Source organism: Sinocyclocheilus grahami, unplaced genomic scaffold, assembly GCF_001515645.1.
Source record: "Sinocyclocheilus grahami isolate Dianchi unplaced genomic scaffold, SAMN03320097.WGS_v1.1 scaffold523.1, whole genome shotgun sequence".
Taxonomy (NCBI): Eukaryota; Metazoa; Chordata; class Actinopteri; order Cypriniformes; family Cyprinidae; genus Sinocyclocheilus; species Sinocyclocheilus grahami.
The window spans coordinates 694,610-716,378 of record NW_015505702.1 but is presented as its reverse complement, the minus strand read 5'-3'; the positions used below and the strand labels follow the sequence as shown (position 1 = coordinate 716,378).

The window sequence follows — 21,769 nt, the reverse complement described above, 5'->3', positions numbered from 1 at the left end:
GAGTACAGACGAAGCCTCGGCCACGTCTGTACATGGCATCCAGCGCCAGTGGAGCTGGATGAGTCAGAGAGAACCAGAGGGGACAGTGCGATGTCATAAGAGTCGCAAACAGGTCCACCTGCCTGGCCAAAAACTCTCGATATCTGCTTCACCACCCTGGGGTGAAGCATCCATTCCCCGGGCCTCGGCCCCTGTCTCGACAGGATGTCTGCTCCCAAATTGAGATGCCCAGGAATGTAAACTGCTCTCAGCGAGAGAAGTTTGCCCTGGGACCACACAAGGATCTGGTACGCTAGTCTGTACAAACGGCGTGAACGCAGACCTCCCTGGTGGTTGATGTAAGAGACCACCGCTGTGTTGTCGGTGCGCACCAACACATGGTGACTTCTTAGGTCTGGGAGAAAGTGTTTTAGTGCTCAAAACACGGCCAGCATCTCCAGACAATTGATATGTCATGTCAGATGGTGACCATTCCATAGACCACGGGCAGGGTGGCCACTCATGACCGCACCCAAACCGGTGAGGGACGCGTCCTTCGCTAGTGTCACATGGCGACAAGGAGCTCCCAGCACCAGGCCCTGAGAACCAAGGTTTCCTCCACATGTCTAAGGCACGTAGGCATCTCCGCGTGACCTTGAACATGCGAAGTGGGTTTCCCCTCGGGGAGAACCCCCTGGTCTTGAGCCACCACTGTAGGAGTCTCATGTACAGCAGGCCAAGAGTAATCCCGTTGGACGCAGCTGCCATCAGACCCAGCAGTCTTTGAAACTGCTTGACAGTGACTGACTGGCCTTCTTTCACTTTCTTGACTGCTGTGAGGATCGACTCAATCCGAGCAGTGGACAAACATGCCTGCATCGTGGTCGAATCCCACACCACGCCCAGATAGGTGGTTCTCTGTAATGGAGAAAGCACACTCTTCTTGGCATTTAGTCTTAACCCCAACTCTCTCATGTGAGCGAGAACGACATCTCGATGTCGAACTGCTACCTGCTCTGAATGAGCTAAAATCAACCAATCGTCGATGTAGTTGAGTATGCGGATGCCCTGGAGTCGCAACGGAGCCAGAGCAGCATCCACACATTTCGAGAGTGCAAGGCCGAAAGGAAGAACACGATATTGGTAAGCTTTTCCCCCAAAAATGAACCTCAGGAACTTCCTGTGACGAGGAAGGATGGAGATATGGAAGTATGCGTCTTTTAGATCGATTGTGACAAACCAGTCCTCGGACCTGATCTGAGACACGACTTGTTTGATTGTGAGCATTCTGAACTTCAGTCGCATGACTGAGCGGTTCAATAGGCGCAGATCTAAAATAGGACGCAACCCCCCCATCCTTCTTCGGAACAATGAAGTAACGGCTGTAGAACCTGGAGTCTGTCTCATGCGGAGGGACCACCTCGATGGCCTCCTTCTTTAAGAGAGTAACTACTTCTTGTTCTAATACCAAGAGCCTGCTCGGGACCCACTAGAGTGAATCGAGGCGGACAAGAACCAAACTGGATTCTGTAGCCTCTTTCTACAGCACGCAGGACCTTTGAGACACATTTGGCAACAGCTTCCATGCTGCTAAATAATCTACTGAGGGAATCAGTCTCTCGAGACTGATCTCTGGGGTGCCCAGAAGCGGCACACCGGCAGGGGACGGCCGAACTAGCTGCTCTGGGGACCTCCACAGAGGCTGCGAGCCTCTCAGTGCCGCTACGTTGCCAGGCGGTAACTGAAAGACATGCTCACTGGAGACCGCTGCGCCCTGGAACACCGGCAGGGTCCCGAGGGCACTGGGGGGAGACGAGCACCGTGTAATGCGGTGTGAACCTCTCTTCCCCAGAAGGGGCTGCCCTCGCTAGTCCTTACCCAAATAGTCAGGACGTTTAGTCGAGGACCTCTTAGCCTGAAGGACGGTCCGCAGATCCGGCTTAGGCTTTGAAGCCCCCGACCCAGAGCGCTGCTTCTGCCTCCGGTCCCGACGTGGGCGACTCTGTTTTTGAGTCTCCCTATATGAGGAGCTGGTACACGGTGGGGACTGCTCCCGCCCAGCAGCCCCCAGAGCTGAGATGCGGCGAGGGAGGAACTGCTGAAACGCCGACGCCTGATTACGAGCCTCCTGGTTTCTGTCGACGACGGAATTGACAGCGGGGCGTACGGGCCAATCGATCTTTAATTTGGCCACGGCACGAGTAAGCACCTTTACTAGCTCCTCATACTGGGGAGATTGAGGGGGCAAAACCTCTTCGACGCCCTCCACGCCAGCCTCCTCAGAGGAGGACAGGTGGAGTGTCGAGCCCTCACCCCGGGAGGAAGTAGCCGCAGAACGGGCTTCCGAACACAGAGATCGGGCGCTGGATCTGGTGGGTTAGGAAGGAGGAAGCGGGGCCAGCACCACGAGGAACGCTGGCGAAGGCTCCCTCCTCAAAGAGAGCCCTCCGGGAGCGAAGCGTACGCAGTGGGAGACGCTCGCAATGCGGGCAGCCGGCCCCCTCAAGAGCCGACTCTGCGTGCTTCACTCCCAAACAAACCACGTACAGGCTGTGTGTATCCCTACCCATGATGTAACGTGGGCAGGGAGGAACACACAACCTATAACGCGGCTTGCTCTCGCCCTTAGAATGCTTTGTCTTTGCGTGAGCTTTAGACATAGCTGGAGCTTATGAACCTTTTTACAATTGACAGACAACAATAAATATGACTGACACACACAGAGCGCTTTGCTGAATGACAGAAAGCTGACGCAGGCTCCGCCGCACGTGCTTTTATAGCTTCCTGGTCATGACGTCACCCGCCCGTGACGTCTCGCCCAGCTATTGGACTGATTTCACATGTGATTCAGAGCGTGGTCACAGAAGGCGTTCCCGAAGCAGCTTGAGTTCCTGAGGAGGAAATATAAATTTTTTGTCATTTGGAAGTTGCATTTGAAATCCATTTGGATCAAAAATATGTGGGGGCATGTCGGTTTGAATAGGCCTGACACCTTTGAATATGCCTGGCCTTACTGTGATAATCTTTCTCGGCTTGTCAGATGGGCCATAGATGAACATACTGTCCGACATTGCTAAATAAATGAAAACATGATATTTTTGTAACTTGAATAGATTTTGATGAATGTCGCCTGTCATTTTCCCCACTTTCCTCAGCTGCAAGATGTGTTTTGTGTTGGCTACCCTGCCAGCTATCATTTTTCAGCATTATTGGTCAGCATTTCCTCCTAATAGCTTTTGAACAGCTGTTATTCCATGGCCTCCGAGCTGTACGGGAGATTGGCATCACTCGGTCCCTAATTATGCAGCCTGCACTTCACCAAAACAAACATTGCTCTACAAAGAGATCTGACTCAATAATGCCAACAAATTGCTTTCTGACTCCCAGCAAAAAGATTTCTGCTTCTCGTCTCTACCTGTGCCAGAACAAAATCAGATGTCTCAGGTAGGTGTGTTGTGTTTGGAATCTAAAAGACAAAAGATGATTAGAAATTATAACTGTGTTATAATGAAGAACATGATCAAATGGATGTTGAAAAGATGGATTTTTGAAATGGAGCTGATGGTTTTGGTATATGAGATTAAATGAGTATACTGATATGCTTCTAAAGAAGCTCTGAAAGAGAAATGAATGGAATGAGGTGGCTTGCAACACAGACAGATCAAGTAGCTCAAGGATTTGTGGCAGATTTCAATACAGCCTTCTGTTATGAAGCGTGAACCTGTTTTTGATGGCAAGATCAGCCTTTTTCTTCCATAAACATTGAGCATGAAAACCTAGGAATGAAAATAACGGCTGGAAGGCAACATCAAGCATCATAGTGCAAGAAGAAAAGAAAAGATACAGAGCAGCATGAAGCGCAGACATGAACCACTGACCAAAGATCATGATAGTAAAAATGTCTCCAATGGCACACAATGCCAGACCATTTTTGAAGAAGTGGTTGATGGACCGACATATCAAATTAAGTCAAAGGTTATTTAGACAGTGTTGGTCAATGGCTAGGTAACTTAATTCCACAGCTACCATTGATTCCTACATTTTCTAGTCTGAAATACTGGGTCTTGACACCAGTCCCAGGGCTAGACCATCGTTAACCTGTTATGTTATTGTCCTATTGAGGTTATTGTCCTGTGAGCTTCTGGTTAATATCACATCAGGGGAAGCATGTCTGCTGTTACAGGAAAATGACAGTTGGGCTGCTTCCAACCCATCACCCCAGATGGTGGGGCACATGCTTTGCCCCCCAGCTGGCTCACGGAAATGTCACAAGGTTGCCCAGCATTTGGTTCATGACGGGAAAAAAATGCAAGAAAAAAAGATGGGTATGTTTTACTTTTGCTGATGTTCGGCCTTTCAATGTTTCTCTGTGTTTCAGTGTGAGCCTTCAAAGAGCATGATAATGTTACCACATCACAGTTTAAAAACTTCAGAGTGACATACTTTGGATTCCAGGATAATGAGGTTTTAACAGGGAGAGGTTAAATAATTTGTAATGGGAAACGGGACTCTTTTCTTTTCAAAAAAGATCCAAAGTTTCACATAGGGATGCACCGAAATGAAAATTCTTGGCCGAAGCCGAAACCGAACAAAATTAAACACTGGGCCGAAGGTCGAATACCGAACACGGTTTTTCGAGTTTTTTTCCCCATGTATTTTGCCAATTTTTTTTTCACCGTTGCATAAATTAAAAAGCCAAAATGTGATTTTTACTGTTTTGTCTTGCTTTTCAAAGAATTGTTTTTTATTACAAAACAATCATTAAAAAATATTTAACACTGAACATTTGTAACATTCTAGCTGACACTATACCAACAAAGCACAATTTAACAAATTCATAAAAATGTGACTGAGCAACTGACGACTGTATCAGCGCAGATTTTCCTCGCGCGTTGGACTTTGAACGCTGGTTAACAAGCAGATCTGCTGCGAGCTCGTACAGCGCTGTCAGAATACATGCAATGCGCGCGTGTATTAGAAAACATAACGTTCTGCAGTTTATTTACTAATTGTTTAAGGCCATTTCGCGATTTCAATCATCCTACAGTGACTCATACAGAGTCTCTCGCTGTCGGTGCTTGTAATGATTTTTGCATCTTTCTCCAACAGTTTGAATGCTTCCACACTGCTGACGTGTGTGCTGCATAATAAAGAGTGCGTCTCTCACTCTGCGCTGGGTGCTATTTGATCGCGTCATATCATTGTTCGGTACAATTTATTCGGTCTTTTCGCTTATTCGGCCGAACACCGAAAGAGCTTTTCTTGCTATTTTCGGCCGAATAATTTAGGTTGCCGAACATTCGGTGCATCCCTAGTTTCAAAGCATGTTTTGGAGATCACTAAGGAGTATGGTGTTAGGATAAAAGTCCCTCCCAGATTTAAAAAAATTATTATTTAACACTCTCATGAGGTTCATGGAGTGAAACTGGCAAAAGAGTCTTTTGAAAATCACCCAACTGGGCATTTGGTGCAGTTAAAGAGATCAAGAGAGAGCAGCACTGAAGTGGCATATGCTAAATACTTTAGATATTGCATAAGCATACTGTTTAAAACAACAGCATCTCTCCCTCTCCAAACGCCCACATGGAGATACAACACACTTATTTATATTACACTTCAATACAATCACTTAAAAGTGCATATAATAATATTCAAATAATTACATACACTGCTGTTCAAAAATTTGAGGTCAGTTAAGTTTTTTTATTAAAATTTTTTGAAAGAAATTAATACTTCTATTAGCAGGGATGTATTAAATTGTTCAAAAGTGACAGTAAAATGCATTTAAATTTACAAAAAGATGTATACTTAAATTGTGTTCTTTTGAACTTTTTACTTACCAAAGAATCCTAAAAAAAATAAACAAATATAAATAAATAAAAATAAAATCATCAACACAAATAAGCAACACAACTGTTTTCAAATGTTTCTTAAGCACCAAATTAGCATATTAGAATAATTTCTGAAGGATCATGTGATACTTAAGACTAGAGTAATGGCTAATAATATTAAAGTAGAAAACTGTTATTTTAAATTATAATAATAATTTACGATGTCAAAAAAAAAAGCAGTGAGCATAAGAGACTTATTTTGTTCAAAATCATTAAAAATCTTACAACCCTAAACTTCTGAATGGTAGTATATAAAATATTTACCAAGACATCAAAGATGTGTGCTGTTGGTGTGCCTTCATGTGAATGTTGGTGTGCCTACCTTGAATGTGAGGCAATTTGGATAAAAGTGTCTGTTAAACGTATAAATATAATTGTATCATATATGCATTCTGATGGACTAAATATAATCTATTCTTCCTGTGCTACAGATATACTGACTCTGTCAAGTTATAGTACATACTCATGTCTACATGTCTTATCTGCATATGAATCACATTTTAATTGGAGAGGAATATTGAATGCACATGAAGAAAGGTTGATTGTATGCATTATCATGGCTGATATAATAAGAACATTTAGTGGCGACTGCATGAAGATTTGAGATACATAATTAATACTGAGAGCTCACTAGAGACAAATAATGGATGAAAGAATAGAGAATCCAAGATGTAAAGAAATGCAAACCACCATTTAATGTGCATTTCTCATAAATTATTTTCAAATAAATGAAATTAGACCAGCAACAGTGTCATCCTGCCAATAGCTCAAGTAAAGCCTGTGTGCAAAAGCCTCATTCATTTAGGACTGATCATTTTCCAGATTCTGTCATCAAAAGATATCAGATGAAAGCAAACAAGTAATGAGAGGACACAGTAGTGTTCTAGTTCCTTGTTTGTGCTCATCTCAAACTGACAATTAAGACCATTTTTACAGCATCACTCTAAAAGTGTTTCTATCATCTATTTTGACTTTACATTTAAGTACGATTTTACATTACATGGCCTCAGTTAATAATTAAATCTAGAGAACCAAACAGAAGAATAAAAATATAAAATAACATTTGACCTACTTTTTCTTTCCTGGCATGGATTTAAATTTCTTTAAACATATTGTTTACCTTTCCTTGAAGAAATATTACACACACTAATGCTGTAAACATTTGAGAGAAAACTAAATAAATCATTTTGTCTCTCATGAGCCATATTTTAAAAAGAATGAGAAAACAGGCTCTGCTCTAACTCCCGAGAAACTATCTGTTATATATTTATGTGTGTTTACACTGAGGGAAGAAGAGGAAGAGGAACAGCATGATGGATTATTACACAAAGAACAAAAGTAGAGCCATATGTGTGCTAGTAACTGCAACTGAATTGTAATACCTGCAAAAGCAATTCATTTTTGTACCAAAAAACAAAACAAAAAAACACACTGATTAAAAAGATTCATGATCCAAAAATGTTGTTCATCTAATCATAACAAATAAGCAAATGAGACAGCATATGTTTTACAACTACTCTTATATAACTGGCTGAATGGCCAGAAGCCACCTAAGAGGACATAGCTCCTCCGCATACAGCTCATCTCAGATCAGTGATAGATAATAGATGCATGATCTACAAGAATAAGGTGGTCTACAATAATCTACTCTATGATTTAGGCAAAGGAGAACCAATAAGGCTGCTGTTATTGTCTATGATCATCAGACAATAATTGCAGACAGAGCACACGTGTGTCAATGTCAGCATTTCAGGACAAACACAGGTTAATGAAAATGTGTCTTCATAAGATTGTAAACAGAATATCTACAGAATCTGCTGACTATCCACTAACCTGCAGTACAAAAAAAAACATTGTCATACCTAGTTTGTCAGCATCAGAAATTCAGCAAAATCGGTTTCATTCTGTTTTGTGTATCTCCCTCTGCAGATGTGAAGCAGGGGGTGCAGTGATTTAGGCTGAATAAAGTCTTGATTAATCAATATTTTCATGCTCTGATGCCCACACAGCATAAATCAGCATGGAGATGAAGTCAAGTTAACAATATGGACAACACTGTCAATGCTCTTCACTGCCTCTAGCCTTTCAAGGTGATTTATATTGCGCACTATAGTCTTAATGACATTCTCTCCATCTTCCCTTTTATCACTTTCCAAGGTGTTTCAGTGCAAATTATTCATTTTTTATATACATTAAAACAGAAGCAAGTTGGTTGTGCATTAATATTTGAAAGAAAATATGAATCGGTCATGTCTCATCTACTGTAACTCTAGTGCCAAACTATTATACTGGAAACAGAAAAAAAAATCCTCAAAGATTCCCTCCCCCTCAATGCCTACAGGAAATCTGGTCAGCTCCACGGGAGAGCTCCCTTAAAAAGCCTCCCGTGTTTGACCTCATAAGAAAGTTGAAATAAATGACTCTATCATGCTAATGCCCGACAAGACTCCACTCTCCCCCACTGAGAGGGGAGTTGTATTTAGAATGTTAAATCAGTCCTCCTGTACCACAACAGCACTCTGACATGCATTCAAACTGAATAAATATCGGTGTCCTGTTTGGGTCAATGCACACATTTTGCACTTCAAACTTGAAGTTAAACTTCAAAGACAGAAATCTAGAAAGAACTTTTAGCTTCAGGCTATTATAGATGGACTGACTGACAACGCAGTATGATTCAGTCTATATTCAGTCTTGGTCTAACAAAAACAACAGCATACACTCTTAAAGCCTGGTAGAGTAGACTACAATGCCGGCTGTTCTGACTCACAGACTGTAAGTACGTTTTTTATATATAAAGAATTTGCCATTGACCATTCAAAAGCGAGTTTTGAGCTGTATAGAGTAACGCTTGTTTGCCATTTCTCCGATCACAAATGCATACATGGTTTTATGTTTACGTGGCGTGATGCAACGCGTAAAAAGACAGTATAAGTCATTATAATCCGTAATTATGTCCCCACTGGATGCAACAAATGCCTCGTTTATAATGGGTTTTAATGTTTTGTCTCTTCGCTCCTGCCGGACAGGGCATCACAGTAACATTTCTTCTTTATGGTGATGTATGCAAGACTTCTCCAGTCACTGGATCTCCTTAAACTCCACCCCTTTCTTACAATCAACCACAAACAAGCATTCAGAGCTGCTTCCATCCAATCAACACCCGATGGATAGAACCAAGTAACCAGCTTATATTTTTTCTTTCAATCATCTGTTTCCCTTGATTATCAAAATATGGAAGAATAGATCTGTCGGTACTTTTATTTCATCAAGACTTTAATGAAACATTACAGATTTAATAAGTAACATATATATATATATATATATATAATTGTTAAGAGAGTAAAAACAAATACATAGCAACCAGTGCTGCAATGTCAATGTCTGGTTTTACTGTCCTAGTGTCCTTGAAGGGGTTATTTGACTATTCTTCTCACTAACTGGCCAGCTGGTGTGAAATTCAGCACAGTGTGTCCTAGAGATGCTGAGGTATCTAAAACATGCATGCAAGTCTCTTGTGTATTCAGAAACATGACTTATAGACTGTGTAAATCAACAATTCTCTATGACTTGAATCAATCATTCTGCATCTCTACTTTGATTTATTTTTAGAGTAAAAAGTGCTGGACATTTTTAATACAATCATGTCCACAGACGATGTCAGAAAACACTGAGCCCCTGGGCCCTGACTCACTGTTTGCCCAAGCCAGGTGAAACAAGGCTTTCATCTTGTGTCATGTTGGGACCCTACACAGTCCCAGTGGTCACAGTAAAAGGGATGTAGTTGTTCTTCCAGGGACACCAGATCTGAAAGGATATCCCCTTGTTATCCCTCTTTGAGAGCAGAGCCAGAGGCTCCTGAGAGAGGGACAGAAGCAACCATTATCTCTGTTACCTGACACAGATGACAAGGGCATAATGGATCTCCAGCTTTATTCTGGTACCCCTTTGGTAAATATGAAAATATCCTTTTGCATGTCCTCAGTGAGGATTCACTCCACAAACCCATCCACAAACCACATCTCATGCAGAGCACAACCATGAGGCCATTTTTGTTTTATATCATGTAACGATGCAAACTAACTCGTAACACATGAAAATGACAGATGTCTAGTGAAACCTACAGATATGTCCCATTGCATGTTTCTTATCTTAATAATACAGAAAATGTACTATGCTTCCCTGATTCACACAATCATAGCTGAGGAGGCACCGACAAAGAGTGAGAATGCTTTAGACGCACAAGCTTCATACAGAGAAATGGCAATCAATAGCAGTAATGAAAATATAATGAAGTGTGTTGGAATGACAATGGAAATTAAAAGTGTAAATCAGACTTTTTGGCACACATAACTATAAATACAACATTAACATAGCACAGAGGAGACAAGAGAGCAGACAACACCATCAGTTTAACCAATTAGATATGAGCTACAGATCATAATACCACCAATCTCTTCAAAACAATTGTGAGGTAAGAAAGAATAATTTCTCACCAGGTATATATTTTAATTCAAGATCATGCCATTGAATAATGAACGTTAAATGAGAGGAATGGTGTCATTTCAATCAGCAGGTTCTCTTATATACAGATCTGACATATGCATTCAAATAACTAGAAATATGTCTGAACAGATGGAGAAGATTGTAACAAAATGGGACAGTATATGAACATTTGTGACTATCACATACCTATGCATTTAGAATTAGTTTTCTAAGTTTTACATATTTCTATATTTGTTTACAATTTTACTTGATCTTGTGATTTATAATGATTCCTATAAAATCTTTACAATAAAATGAGGCTGGTAGTGGGGAATTACATAATTATGAACAAACACACTTAATTTCCTTCCTTCCTTTATTAGTGTTACAGCCATTCAGGGATCCCCATGCATAGATTTTAACAACAGCTCTCTCTGTACTTGATATTAATTTAGACACTTTAGTGATACGTAGCCTAGTAGATTTGTAAGCTGTTTTGCAGCAGACACTTATGCGAATATTATACCAAAGTTTGAGACGCACACAAAAAAATAAAATAACAAAACAAAACAGAAGAAGAATGAGTTACCAGACGTTGAAATAAAATGATACAACATCGCTCTGACTCCTCTAGATACCTAATCGAGAAAGGATATTAGCCTCAATGACTGCTTTTTAAGCCTCAATTTCCGTGATACAGCGATCGAATTTGAAATGCTCAATCGCTCACACCTGCTCCACTATCTTTCGGCAGATGCTTATGAGAAGTCGAATCATGATAGGCGATATGCACCAGTCATGCACTGTGCATTGTTACGGGTTCATCAGATCCAGTAAAAGTTTGCATTAGCAGGAGTCGTCTTTAAATCCCCTGCACTCTTTCAATAACTGAATTGATTTCAAGATCTCCGATTGTTTAGCGTATGTATGAAACCACTTGGTCAAATAAAAACGCATCTAAAGAAAACATACCTCAACTTTTAATACAATATTGAACAGCACTGCAGGTACTTACAGTGACTGGCGCACATTGCCGAGCTGAGTACGGAGAGCAGCGTCAAACTGACAGCAAAAGCCCGTGACTTTGACAACTGCATGTTGTCCAGGTTTCCCGGTGGCAGTATATCCTAAACGTGTATGAAAATTAACGTATTTCCAATACGATTCGCGCGTATCTCTGTTCTCGTGAGTATTTCAGTGGCTCGTGCCTCTCTATCCTGAAACCAGTGAGCAGCAGAAAGAAGCTCTTAAAGACCCCCACAGCTCCCCAAACGCCGTCATCATCATCCCTCTAACGCACACACACATAAACAACGCACTCCCTCCTTTGCCACGCGTCCCTCATTTTCCAAAACAAACACTGGTTGAGCTCCAAATGCATCTGAAGTCAGTCCCATACGACATATACATTTGTTTTGAAGTAATAGAGGCGAACGATGTGGAAAACTGTATGTGTCATATTCATCAGGGCTTAGTGATTTCATCAGTGAATTGTGAGCCGACAAGCATTCAGCACCGTGGACAGCTCCACCAGGACAATCCCTGTTGTAGATGATTAGGAACATGGTAGCTGGTTTTCAGCAGTTTTTAGATGGCCAAAGCTGGTCATTAGTTGGTTAGTTAACAAGTGAGTTATTAGCTGGTTGACCAGCAATCATGTTCCAACTTGACCATCTTAAGCTAGTATAAACAGCTAGTTGAGCTAGTATACATAACCTGCTTGGAACAGCTAATGACTTGGTTAGACCTCTACATTTATTCATTTAGCAGATGCTTTAATTCGATTATTTATATAAGACAAGCTAAGTCCAGTTAATGTTTATCTTAGACCAGCTAGAAATGTTCCATGTTCCAACACAAAGCTACCAGCTTAATGAATTCCGATTGGTACAGACAACCAAACAGTTAATGTATCTTTACTTTCTAGTTTACATTTTTCCAGGTGGTTTATAAGCATGGAGGAAAGACTGCCAAAGGCTATGTCCCACAGCTCCCCAAACGCCGTCATCATCATCCCTCTAACGCACACACACATAAACAACGCACTCCCTCCTTTGCCACGCGTCCCTCATTTTCCAAAACAAACACTGGTTGAGCTCCAAATGCATCTGAAGTCAGTCCCATATGACATATACATTTGTTTTGAAGTAATAGAGGTGAACGATGTGGAAAACTGTATGTGGCATATTCATCAGGGCTTAGTGATTTCATCAGTGAATTGTGAGCCGACAAGCATTCAGCACCGTGGACAGCTCCACCAGGACAATCCCTGTTGTAGATGATTAGGAACATGGTAGCTGGTTTCCTGCAGTTTTTAGATGGCCAAAGCTGGTCATTAGTTGGTTAGTTAACAAGTGAGTTATTAGCTGGTTGACCAGCAATCATGTTCCAACTTGACCATCTTAAGCTAGTATAAACAGCTAGTTGAGCTAGTATACATAACCAGCTTGGAACAGCTAATGACTTGGTTAGACCTCTACATTTATTCATTTAGCAGATGCTTTAATTCGATTATTTATATAAGACAAGCTAAGTCCAGTTAATGTTTATCTTAGACCAGCTAGAAATGTTCCATGTTCCAACACAAAGCTACCAGCTTAATGAATTCCGATTGGTACAGACAACCAAACAGTTAATGTATCTTTACTTTCTAGTTTACATTTTTCCAGGTGGTTTATAAGCATGGAGGAAAGACTGCCAAAGGCTATGTGCTGGACATTTAAACCATTTAAATACAGTTCTGAATATGTCCCACCCTTTCTCAGTTGTCTGTGTAATTATAGGTCATCGTAACAATCGTCATAATAATCATAGTCAATAATCAAGACAATATTTGTGAAAATGTGATTTATGGATGCTAATATGTATTAATTGTAGTGGCCAAACTCCACTTCATTAGATTATGAATGACAAAACCTGATTTCCAGTATAGAAGGACAGTCTGTGATAACTTAAACAGTAATGAAGTTCACCATCAGTGTCACTGACCACTCATAATTCTGAATAAAGATGGATGCCCTGCATATTTTTTTTTCAAAGTGTTTGCCATCCTGTGCTCCTATCTTTTCTGTGCTCCTATCTTTTCAGTTACTGAATGTGCATAATTTATTTATTTATATTTTTTCTTAGGCTGGTGGTTGTAAACACTTTTGGGTCTCATCCATCTTACTTTACTAGACAGCTGGTGACACCCATAGGCTTTAAATGGGATGACAACACCTGCCCACTGACTCACACAACTGCTACTCCATTATCCTTAGTGAGGACTAAATGATTTACATGGAACGAATGAACAGGAAGTAGTGCAAAAAATCAATTAATTATGTTCAAATTCCATTAATCAATACATGAAAAGCTTTCGTTTAGTACCTGATACATTTAAAGTCAAGTCTCATTTAATTGTTTAACAACAGCAAACTAAAGAAGCCATGGCTGTACCACAAGGAGTAGAGCATGGCGCTAGCAACAACAAGGTCATATTGATTACCTGAGAATGCATGAACAGATAAAATGTAAACCCTGAATGCATTTTAAGTTGGCTTGGGGAGGAAAAGATGTCTGCCAAAAGCATAAATGTAAATTAAATCAATTCCATTTCATTTGGTAATTTAGTCTCACCTGCTCAAATCATGCTGACTGCATCACTGGCTAGATCAACAGCAGGTGGGTTAAACAACCTTAAACTAACCAGTGACCCAAACTAAATCACCACAGATGTGCAAGATTCTTGTTCAATACAGTGTCACCTCATTTACCTAGACTCATACTCATGAGAAGAAATGTGGACAGCTCGATGAAAACAATGCAAAGGAAGTTCAAAGCCAGTTGGATGACAGTTGGATGATAAGTGTGTTTGTGCAATAGTCAGATGGTTTAATGTTGCGGTCAGGACTCATCTCCCACTGGGATGAGTGATAAGCCTGTTATCACATAAGAGAGTATAAACAGGCTTCACAAGGGACAGAATGCAGTGACAATGACATTAATATTTAAAGTTTGACCCTCTCAGTTCAGATGTTCATTTTCTCATGGGTCAAAATACAAAAGAGCTGCATTGTGAAGCATTAAGAGAGAAGTAAAGTCCCCAGCATTTCCGTATAAGTCCCCAGCTTATCAATTACTTATTAACTGAACACCATGCATGATGCTATCAGATAATGAGTATAGAATGTATTGCTCATGAAATGGTTTGCTTAAACAAATGCATGACCACTCAGGGTTTTTTTCCCCTTGCAGTTTGCAATGAATTGATCTTATTCATGAGCTGTAACAGTTTTTTTCTATATTTGCACTACTTCATGTTACATGGATCAATACTAAATGCTGTGTTGAACATCAGTTGTGTGCAATAAATATGCTTGTGGTCTAATTAGTGCAAAAAGATTCACAATCTCACCGCCACAAGGATGCTAGTATTACGCACTCTATATCTGATCACCATATGAGGACTTTTCAACCGTGCATGCTAGTTCCTGTTTTCTTTTCCAGTGGTTGTGATGGAAATAGATGTTCAATGTGACAAGAGTCTCTAGAGAATGTATTGCTGAAGTTAGATTGCCCAATTATAGAATCATTATACACTATTTAATTAATATTAATTTAAAATAATCTAATCTATGTGCAAAACCACGTTAGTAATATAAGTTGTATTGAGCTTCAAGGTATTTATTCATGTGCATAATGTTTTAAAAAAAAAAGTGATTCATGTGCCCTGCCTTCTACTGACAGCACTATTTCCACCATCTGCATAAATGCATTCACTTCCCATTTATCTAGCAGCTCAATAGACTCTCCCTTAAGGTCTTACCCTGAGCTTTTTCTTGTCGGATGTCAAGTTATTAGTCTGTACTGAATCGCTATTAAATTACAAGGCCATTTTTGACACTTTCTTTCAGCCACACCAATCTGATTTTGGTTAAACATCGCCTTCCTAAAGATGGAGAACCATGAAAAAGACATTATTTATTGTAAAGTCTCAAAGGTTGCAGGATGTTAAATATTTCAAGACCTCTTATATCGCACTCAGAAACAGATACAATCTCACCACAATGAAGAATATGACTGCTTAAAGCTGTATACCAATCCTATCCAATGTCCAATGATCTTAAGCTCTTGGGTACTTTCCATATGGTATTTATTCCTGGAAATACAGAATTCAGAGGTTGAGAATCTGGTTTGATAGATGATAGATTCAAATAGTGTACTATGGCTTAACGTTATGCATTAAAAAAGCTTATGTGTCTGCACAAATCGTCAAAATATATAATGAATAAATTCTAGTGTTAATTATATATTTAAAGATCATCCAAAGCACTTACCGATACTGTCAAACCAACATTTGATTCATTTACTGTTTGATTTGAGTTACCACAGACCACAAAGTTCTTCTTGTAAGCAGATCTGTAGTTAAATGTAAAGATTCTCTTCAAATCATCTCTGGAAACCGTTGCAAGGGTCAGATTTTGTCTGCTCTGGTCTCCTTCATTCTCGGCACAATGTCAGACACGAGCTGCTTCATTACTCACACCTCTCCAGACGAGTCTTCACCTTTACTGGCCCTGTCAGCACTGAGTCAGGTATGTGTGAGCCTCTGAACTACAGACATTACTCCAAAGAGTACATTTCCTTCATGAGACAGCTGTCTGTGGCCATCTACCTTTAAAGAGTGAACATTTGTAACAGTGTGTTTCAGGTCTTAGAATTTGTTTTGTTATTTTGAAAATTACATTTAACAGAATTTGTTCTTAAGAAAAAAACTAAAATACACAAAATATCTTTATATTAAACATGAGTGGGTTTATGAAACACAATTCAAGACATTTCCTCCATTAGAGGACCTAAATTTAGATACATTTATTCTGGGCACCACAATCTAAAGCACCCCACACAACTCCTCTCCCGCTTAAATGAGTCACAGTGTTGATTATGAATAAAACATTTCTAGCATATTCAAACCAGTGCTGTTAACTACAACTATAAATATTGTTTTCTGTAATACAATAAAATATATTACATGAAAAACCCTGAATTAAAAAAAAACTTACGATAACTAAAACTGAAATAAAAATAAATTAAAGATACATAGAAATACAAAAAAACTAAGAAAAAAATACAAAAGAACACAAAAAATTACTCAAATTAAAATGAAAGCATAAAGTATGAAAATTAAAGCTAATTAAAATATGAATAAATAATATATAAATAATAAAAAACACAGATTTAAACATTTTAAGCCAAACCATTTCTCAATTTTCCAAGACTGATTATTATTGTTGTTTTTATATTTAATGTAGTACTGCAATCATATTTCCATATGTTAATGATGAAAAAAGAACAGATCTTTTGCCTGTAATTACCTTCATCACAAGTCACCTCAGGCTCTTGTGCACTAGATCGAAGTCCATCTGGCACCATGTGTTTGTTGCACGAATGGACATATATTCACACTACACACTAAACAAACTGAATCCATTAGGAGAGGATTAGTTTGTTGACTAACATAATCCAGTCATTCTTCACTTGTAGCTCTAGGTTAAAAAAAGAGATGAGAAAACAAACTCTCACTGGCAAAATTCAGGCAAGGACTCATCAGTTTGATTTATAGCAACTCCAGTGACACCCATCATTTCTGAAATAGCAGTTACTGACAGATAGCATCACACGAGACGGCCGGTGTCAGGGTGAGAAAGAAGTAATGCTCAAACAATGCTGAAATGCATTTGCTATTTCAGAGCGGAGACACATTTGTTACAGGCTGACACGAAATATTATGAATGGTCAGGCTGGAGATTGTGGTGTTCTTAGGTTTTTCAGAGATACTCACTGATGCCTCTGGTGGAGAGTTCACTTGAATTTGTGAATTGTCAGGAACATTTTTGTGGTCATATATTTAAAGGTGAATTCAGGCAATTTAGTAATTTTTTCCTCATTAAAAAGAAATGTCCCTAATTTACATGAAGAATTAAATTTTTGAAAATATGTTTAAATTACAGTATATACAACTAAATGAACAACACTGTTTTTCTAGACTAATGACTGGAACTTTCTTCTTAAGTGTGCATTGTATTAATTATACTTCTAAATGTGTATGCTGTTTATTTCTTTATATGTAGGTTTTTAGCAAAACAAAAGCTTCTTTAACTATACAGAATATTACATACTTGAGCTACAGTAAGTATTGTTTTTTTGCAATAAAATTTGTTACTGTTTTTGCCCACCTGAACAATAAACAACAAACATTAATTTTGCAGACCTCTGCAACCTAAAGTGACAAAATACACTGAATTATCAGCCATTCGCATAATAGTTTAGTGTCTATACAAGTATAAGTCCATTTCTCATGTCTGAGCCATTATTTTCTGTCATTTATAATCATAAATCATTATTTAAAGAGTTCCGTGTGCTATCTAATCTCATTGCAGAAATAAGTTATCATTTGGAATGAACTAACAAAAGAGATGTCTTTGAGTTGTCTCTCTCCCTCCTGCTGTCCTCACATTAAAGAAAATATCTAATCTTTGTCTGTCCCAACAAAAGAAAGACTCCATGGAAACCTGGCATCCACAATTATCACTGTGCCTTATTGCTTTTCTAATGTAATTATCTCTGTAGAAAAGAATGGCCCTAGCCAATATGCGCTGACTAATGCTGCCATTAAATGACAAATCTACCATAAAGTTTAGATGAAATTAAACATCCACATTACTTATCCTGCAAGAAAAGTAAATTATATAGTAACCAGTGGCGGCTCGTGGGTTTTAAAATAGAGGAGGCACACTAATTGTATTGGTCTGTGATCCCTGCCGATTATTATTATTATTATTATTATTTGCTTAACCACTATAAAATGGCTTTTTGGTTGCTTTTAGTCAGAAAACGTAAAGAAAACGACATACATACAGCAAGATAATATAATTTCACTTACCTGGCCTATCACTAAAAGCAAACATCCATCCCTTCTTAAAAGTCTGTGTTAAACGAGAGCTGCCTGTTGTTCCATTTAATTAAGCCGTCTGCTGTAGCCTATATCCAGCTTAGGCTGATTTCCCTAAATTTGTATATATATTGTTTGAATGACAGCTTGGTAAATCTGTTGGCAATCAAATATTCAATATCGCTACTCATAAGTACTTGGTACATTATCAGCGCAGCGGCAGACGTTCAAATTAATATCACGTAATTTACGTCTCTATGATAATTGGTTGATATCAGAAGGGAGGCTAGCCTCCTCGGCGAGGTTTCTTTTCTCAACACTCCTCAGCGCTGAAAGTGAACACTCGATGGTGATTGGCTAATTTTTTTTACCAACGGAGGCACGAGAGCTCACCTCTCCCCCGGCCTCCCCCTACCCTTCTATATCACCTAGCGGTTGTATTTACATCAGCAGATTCGGCACATTCGCGATAGAAAAGCGGCGCTTTCACGTTATGGTATTGCAACTGTGAAATTACAAACAAAAAAAATACACATTCTGAGACATGAACTGAAATGAATTGTGAATTTTATTAACATTACATCGTCCTCCTCCCATTTTCACCTCAAAATTATGGGGAAGCTGTGCCTCCCCTGTCTCCCCCGACGAGCTGCCACTGATAGTAACTGAGTAATAGCACAAATATTGCATGAGAAAGAGTGCTGTTATCCCAAATATCATCACGAGTCACGACTGTGATTCAGCCACAGTGAGGCCAGTAATCAGTCGAGGCAAGTAAACAGCCAAAATAGTTACCAGAATAGCCAGTTACTTTGCCTATTTTTGATCCACAAAGTCTCAGATCAAAATATCACACGCCTTGAGCAACACTGTCAAAATACTGTCATTTTACTCATCCTCATTTCATTCCAAACCTGTATGAATTCTCTGAGTTTATTGTATGGCAAGAGCTACGCAACAATTCTTAAAAATACAGGCTATAAACAAACAGCATGGGACTTTGAACAAACAGGAAGAGTAAATAATGTCTGAATTCTCATTGGGTACCCCTTTAAAGGTATAGTGAGGGATTATTGATAGCTGTTTCGCGAACTGATTTCTATTAATCCTGACAGCGGGAAAACACTTGGCAGAGTAAAATATTAAATCTCTAAAAAAATACAACAGCAGTACTGATGGGCAGAACTACAGACACATTGACTGTGTTTGAAAACTTTAAGCACTGTTTTAGTCATCTTCATTCATTGAACGCAGGAGCACAGGAAAAGCATCCCTGCCAAGAGAGAGTTACAAATCTACTATTTAAAGGTCAGTGATTTCACGCATTTTGCGAACCTCCTACATTTTCCCTCTTAAAATATGCACTCAACATAACGCAACCGTTCAAATACATATCAAAGCCACACGCTCAACACAAACAACAGTTCAACAAACATGAAACCACTAAAAAGTAGTTAATATTGAGTAACATATATTTTAGACATAATATTGCCACTTACTTTGAAGGTTTTTGTTCCGCCGCTGAAAGTAGCTCCAGACCAAAGCGAAAGATCATGCTTTGAGCAGTGCCTTTTGTTTGGTCTCCGAATGAATCAGGGTTTTTGAACGAATTGGTTGAATGATCAATGCAATGACTCGTTAATAATACACAAAAGACAGTCGCCGCCTAATGGCGTAACAATGTAGCCCACACACACACACTCACACACATAGGCTATATGGAATAGATTATTGAGCCTTTATGCAAAATATTAAAAAGAATATATTTGATACACCAGGCTTTTATGGCCCATATAATGGCCATGTTTTTTTGTTTGTTTGTTTGTTTTTTGTAGCTTGAATAAAGTCTATTTTTCTTATGAAATATAATAATATAGATAGTTTCTGATAGGACTGTTACAATAAACCAAAGAGGACTGTTCACAAGGCCAAAACTTGAAATGGTTGTAATGCAGTGTTCTTTTCAAATAACCTGGACGATTTTGAACACTTCTTGTCAATGTGGATATTATTTAAATACATGTAATTGTATTGTTTATATTCTGACTCAACAAAACACAACTGTCATTCTAAAATCTAGCATCCATCTTTTTCATCCACCTGCTCACATACATATGGGAAAGGCTTCCAATTGTTTTGAAAATATTTGATAAGGCAAAGCACTGTTCATTTCTCTATTCTCATCTCTCACAGAAGTTGAGTTGGGGGCGGGGGGACAGGTGGGCCGCCAGATGTTCCTGCAGTACACAGCCATCACCCAGAAGAGCCAGATGGGAAATCTAAACACCTCAGAGAGAGGGCTCCCCTTTGAACGTGAAGGGCTCTCATGTCTGCAATGTGACAAATGGCTTTATTTATATGTAAAACTGTAAAAAAAATATATTGGATCAGTTTTACCATGCTAAGGAAGAGACCAGCGTTAAAGGCAACCATAACATCATACAGGACAGCATTACAATAGTGTTTTCACACTTCATTCTCCTCTGAGAAAGATTAGTGTCACTGTTTATTAATTACAGTCAGATGTGACTATGATGTTATGAATGAAAGTGACTTTCATGCGTGCTTGCAAAAGTATGCACTGCATCCATGTTTCTTTTGAGATTATTAAACTATTAAGTCCTAATTGAAAAACATATAAACAAAAATTGTTGTTATCCAAAACAGCAGCAGCAGCGGCATAATTTATTGTTGTTTTGTATGACCTGGAGGTTGTATTATAAAATGATCTTGCTTCCCACAACCCACAGTTCACCAGCCTCTTAATCAGGTTCTGCAATATGATTAATATGATTGACCTTTCCCCTCGGGATCTCACAAGGCTTGTGCGAATGACTTCTTATCTAATTACCACGATTATCTTGAGAGTGCAGAGAGTGACTAGATAAAAAAAAAAACTCACAAGATATTGCAAAAATGATTCAAATTTCAGCACCAGTGAACAAATGAACCAAAAAAGTGGTACTTCTCTGAATCCTGCACGACTCTTTACTCAAGAGCAAGACAAGCTTTGGTAACGCTTTAGATTACAACCCGCAATGTACTGCGTAAGTAAACAGAATTTACAGAGTAACTTTTTTGTAATTACAGTGTACCTATTCAGTACCTCCGTGTAGGTATAAGGTAACAATATGCGAAGTTTGGAGAATAAAGGAGTAATAATCTGTAAAATTACAAATTATTTCTACTGTAAGTATTTTGAAACTAAGTACCTATTATAATATTACGTGGCATGTATGACCTCTTATATTTGCAAGCGATTAAGCAAAAATATACACTGTGTACTTTTTTATAGCCTACACATATAAAACACGCTGGTAATTGTTTCAATCCAAACGCTCGGTTGAGACTGTTGGGTTAGGAAGCTGGCTTGATGTGACCCAATTTGGGTTGATATCAGTAATAACCTGATGTTGCTTGGTTGTGAATGTGGAGGACATGAATGAAAGCATGCCGCAAGTCACGTGAGTTCAAACGTGAA

The 21,769-nt window shown here is 39.1% G+C and overlaps 1 protein-coding gene across 1 annotated transcript in view; it reads right to left on the bottom strand.

The window, feature by feature from the left end:
• The window catches only part of cntnap5a (contactin associated protein family member 5a), a 77,222-nt gene extending 65,671 nt beyond the window's left edge, over window positions 1–11,551 (bottom strand). Inside the window, exon 1 of the mRNA XM_016237701.1 lies at window positions 11,371–11,551. Within this exon, the coding sequence (XP_016093187.1) occupies window positions 11,371–11,452 (82 nt within the window). The 5' untranslated portion in view covers window positions 11,453–11,551. The remainder of the gene's footprint in view (window positions 1–11,370) is intronic.
• Window positions 11,552–21,769: the final 10,218 nt, after the last annotated feature.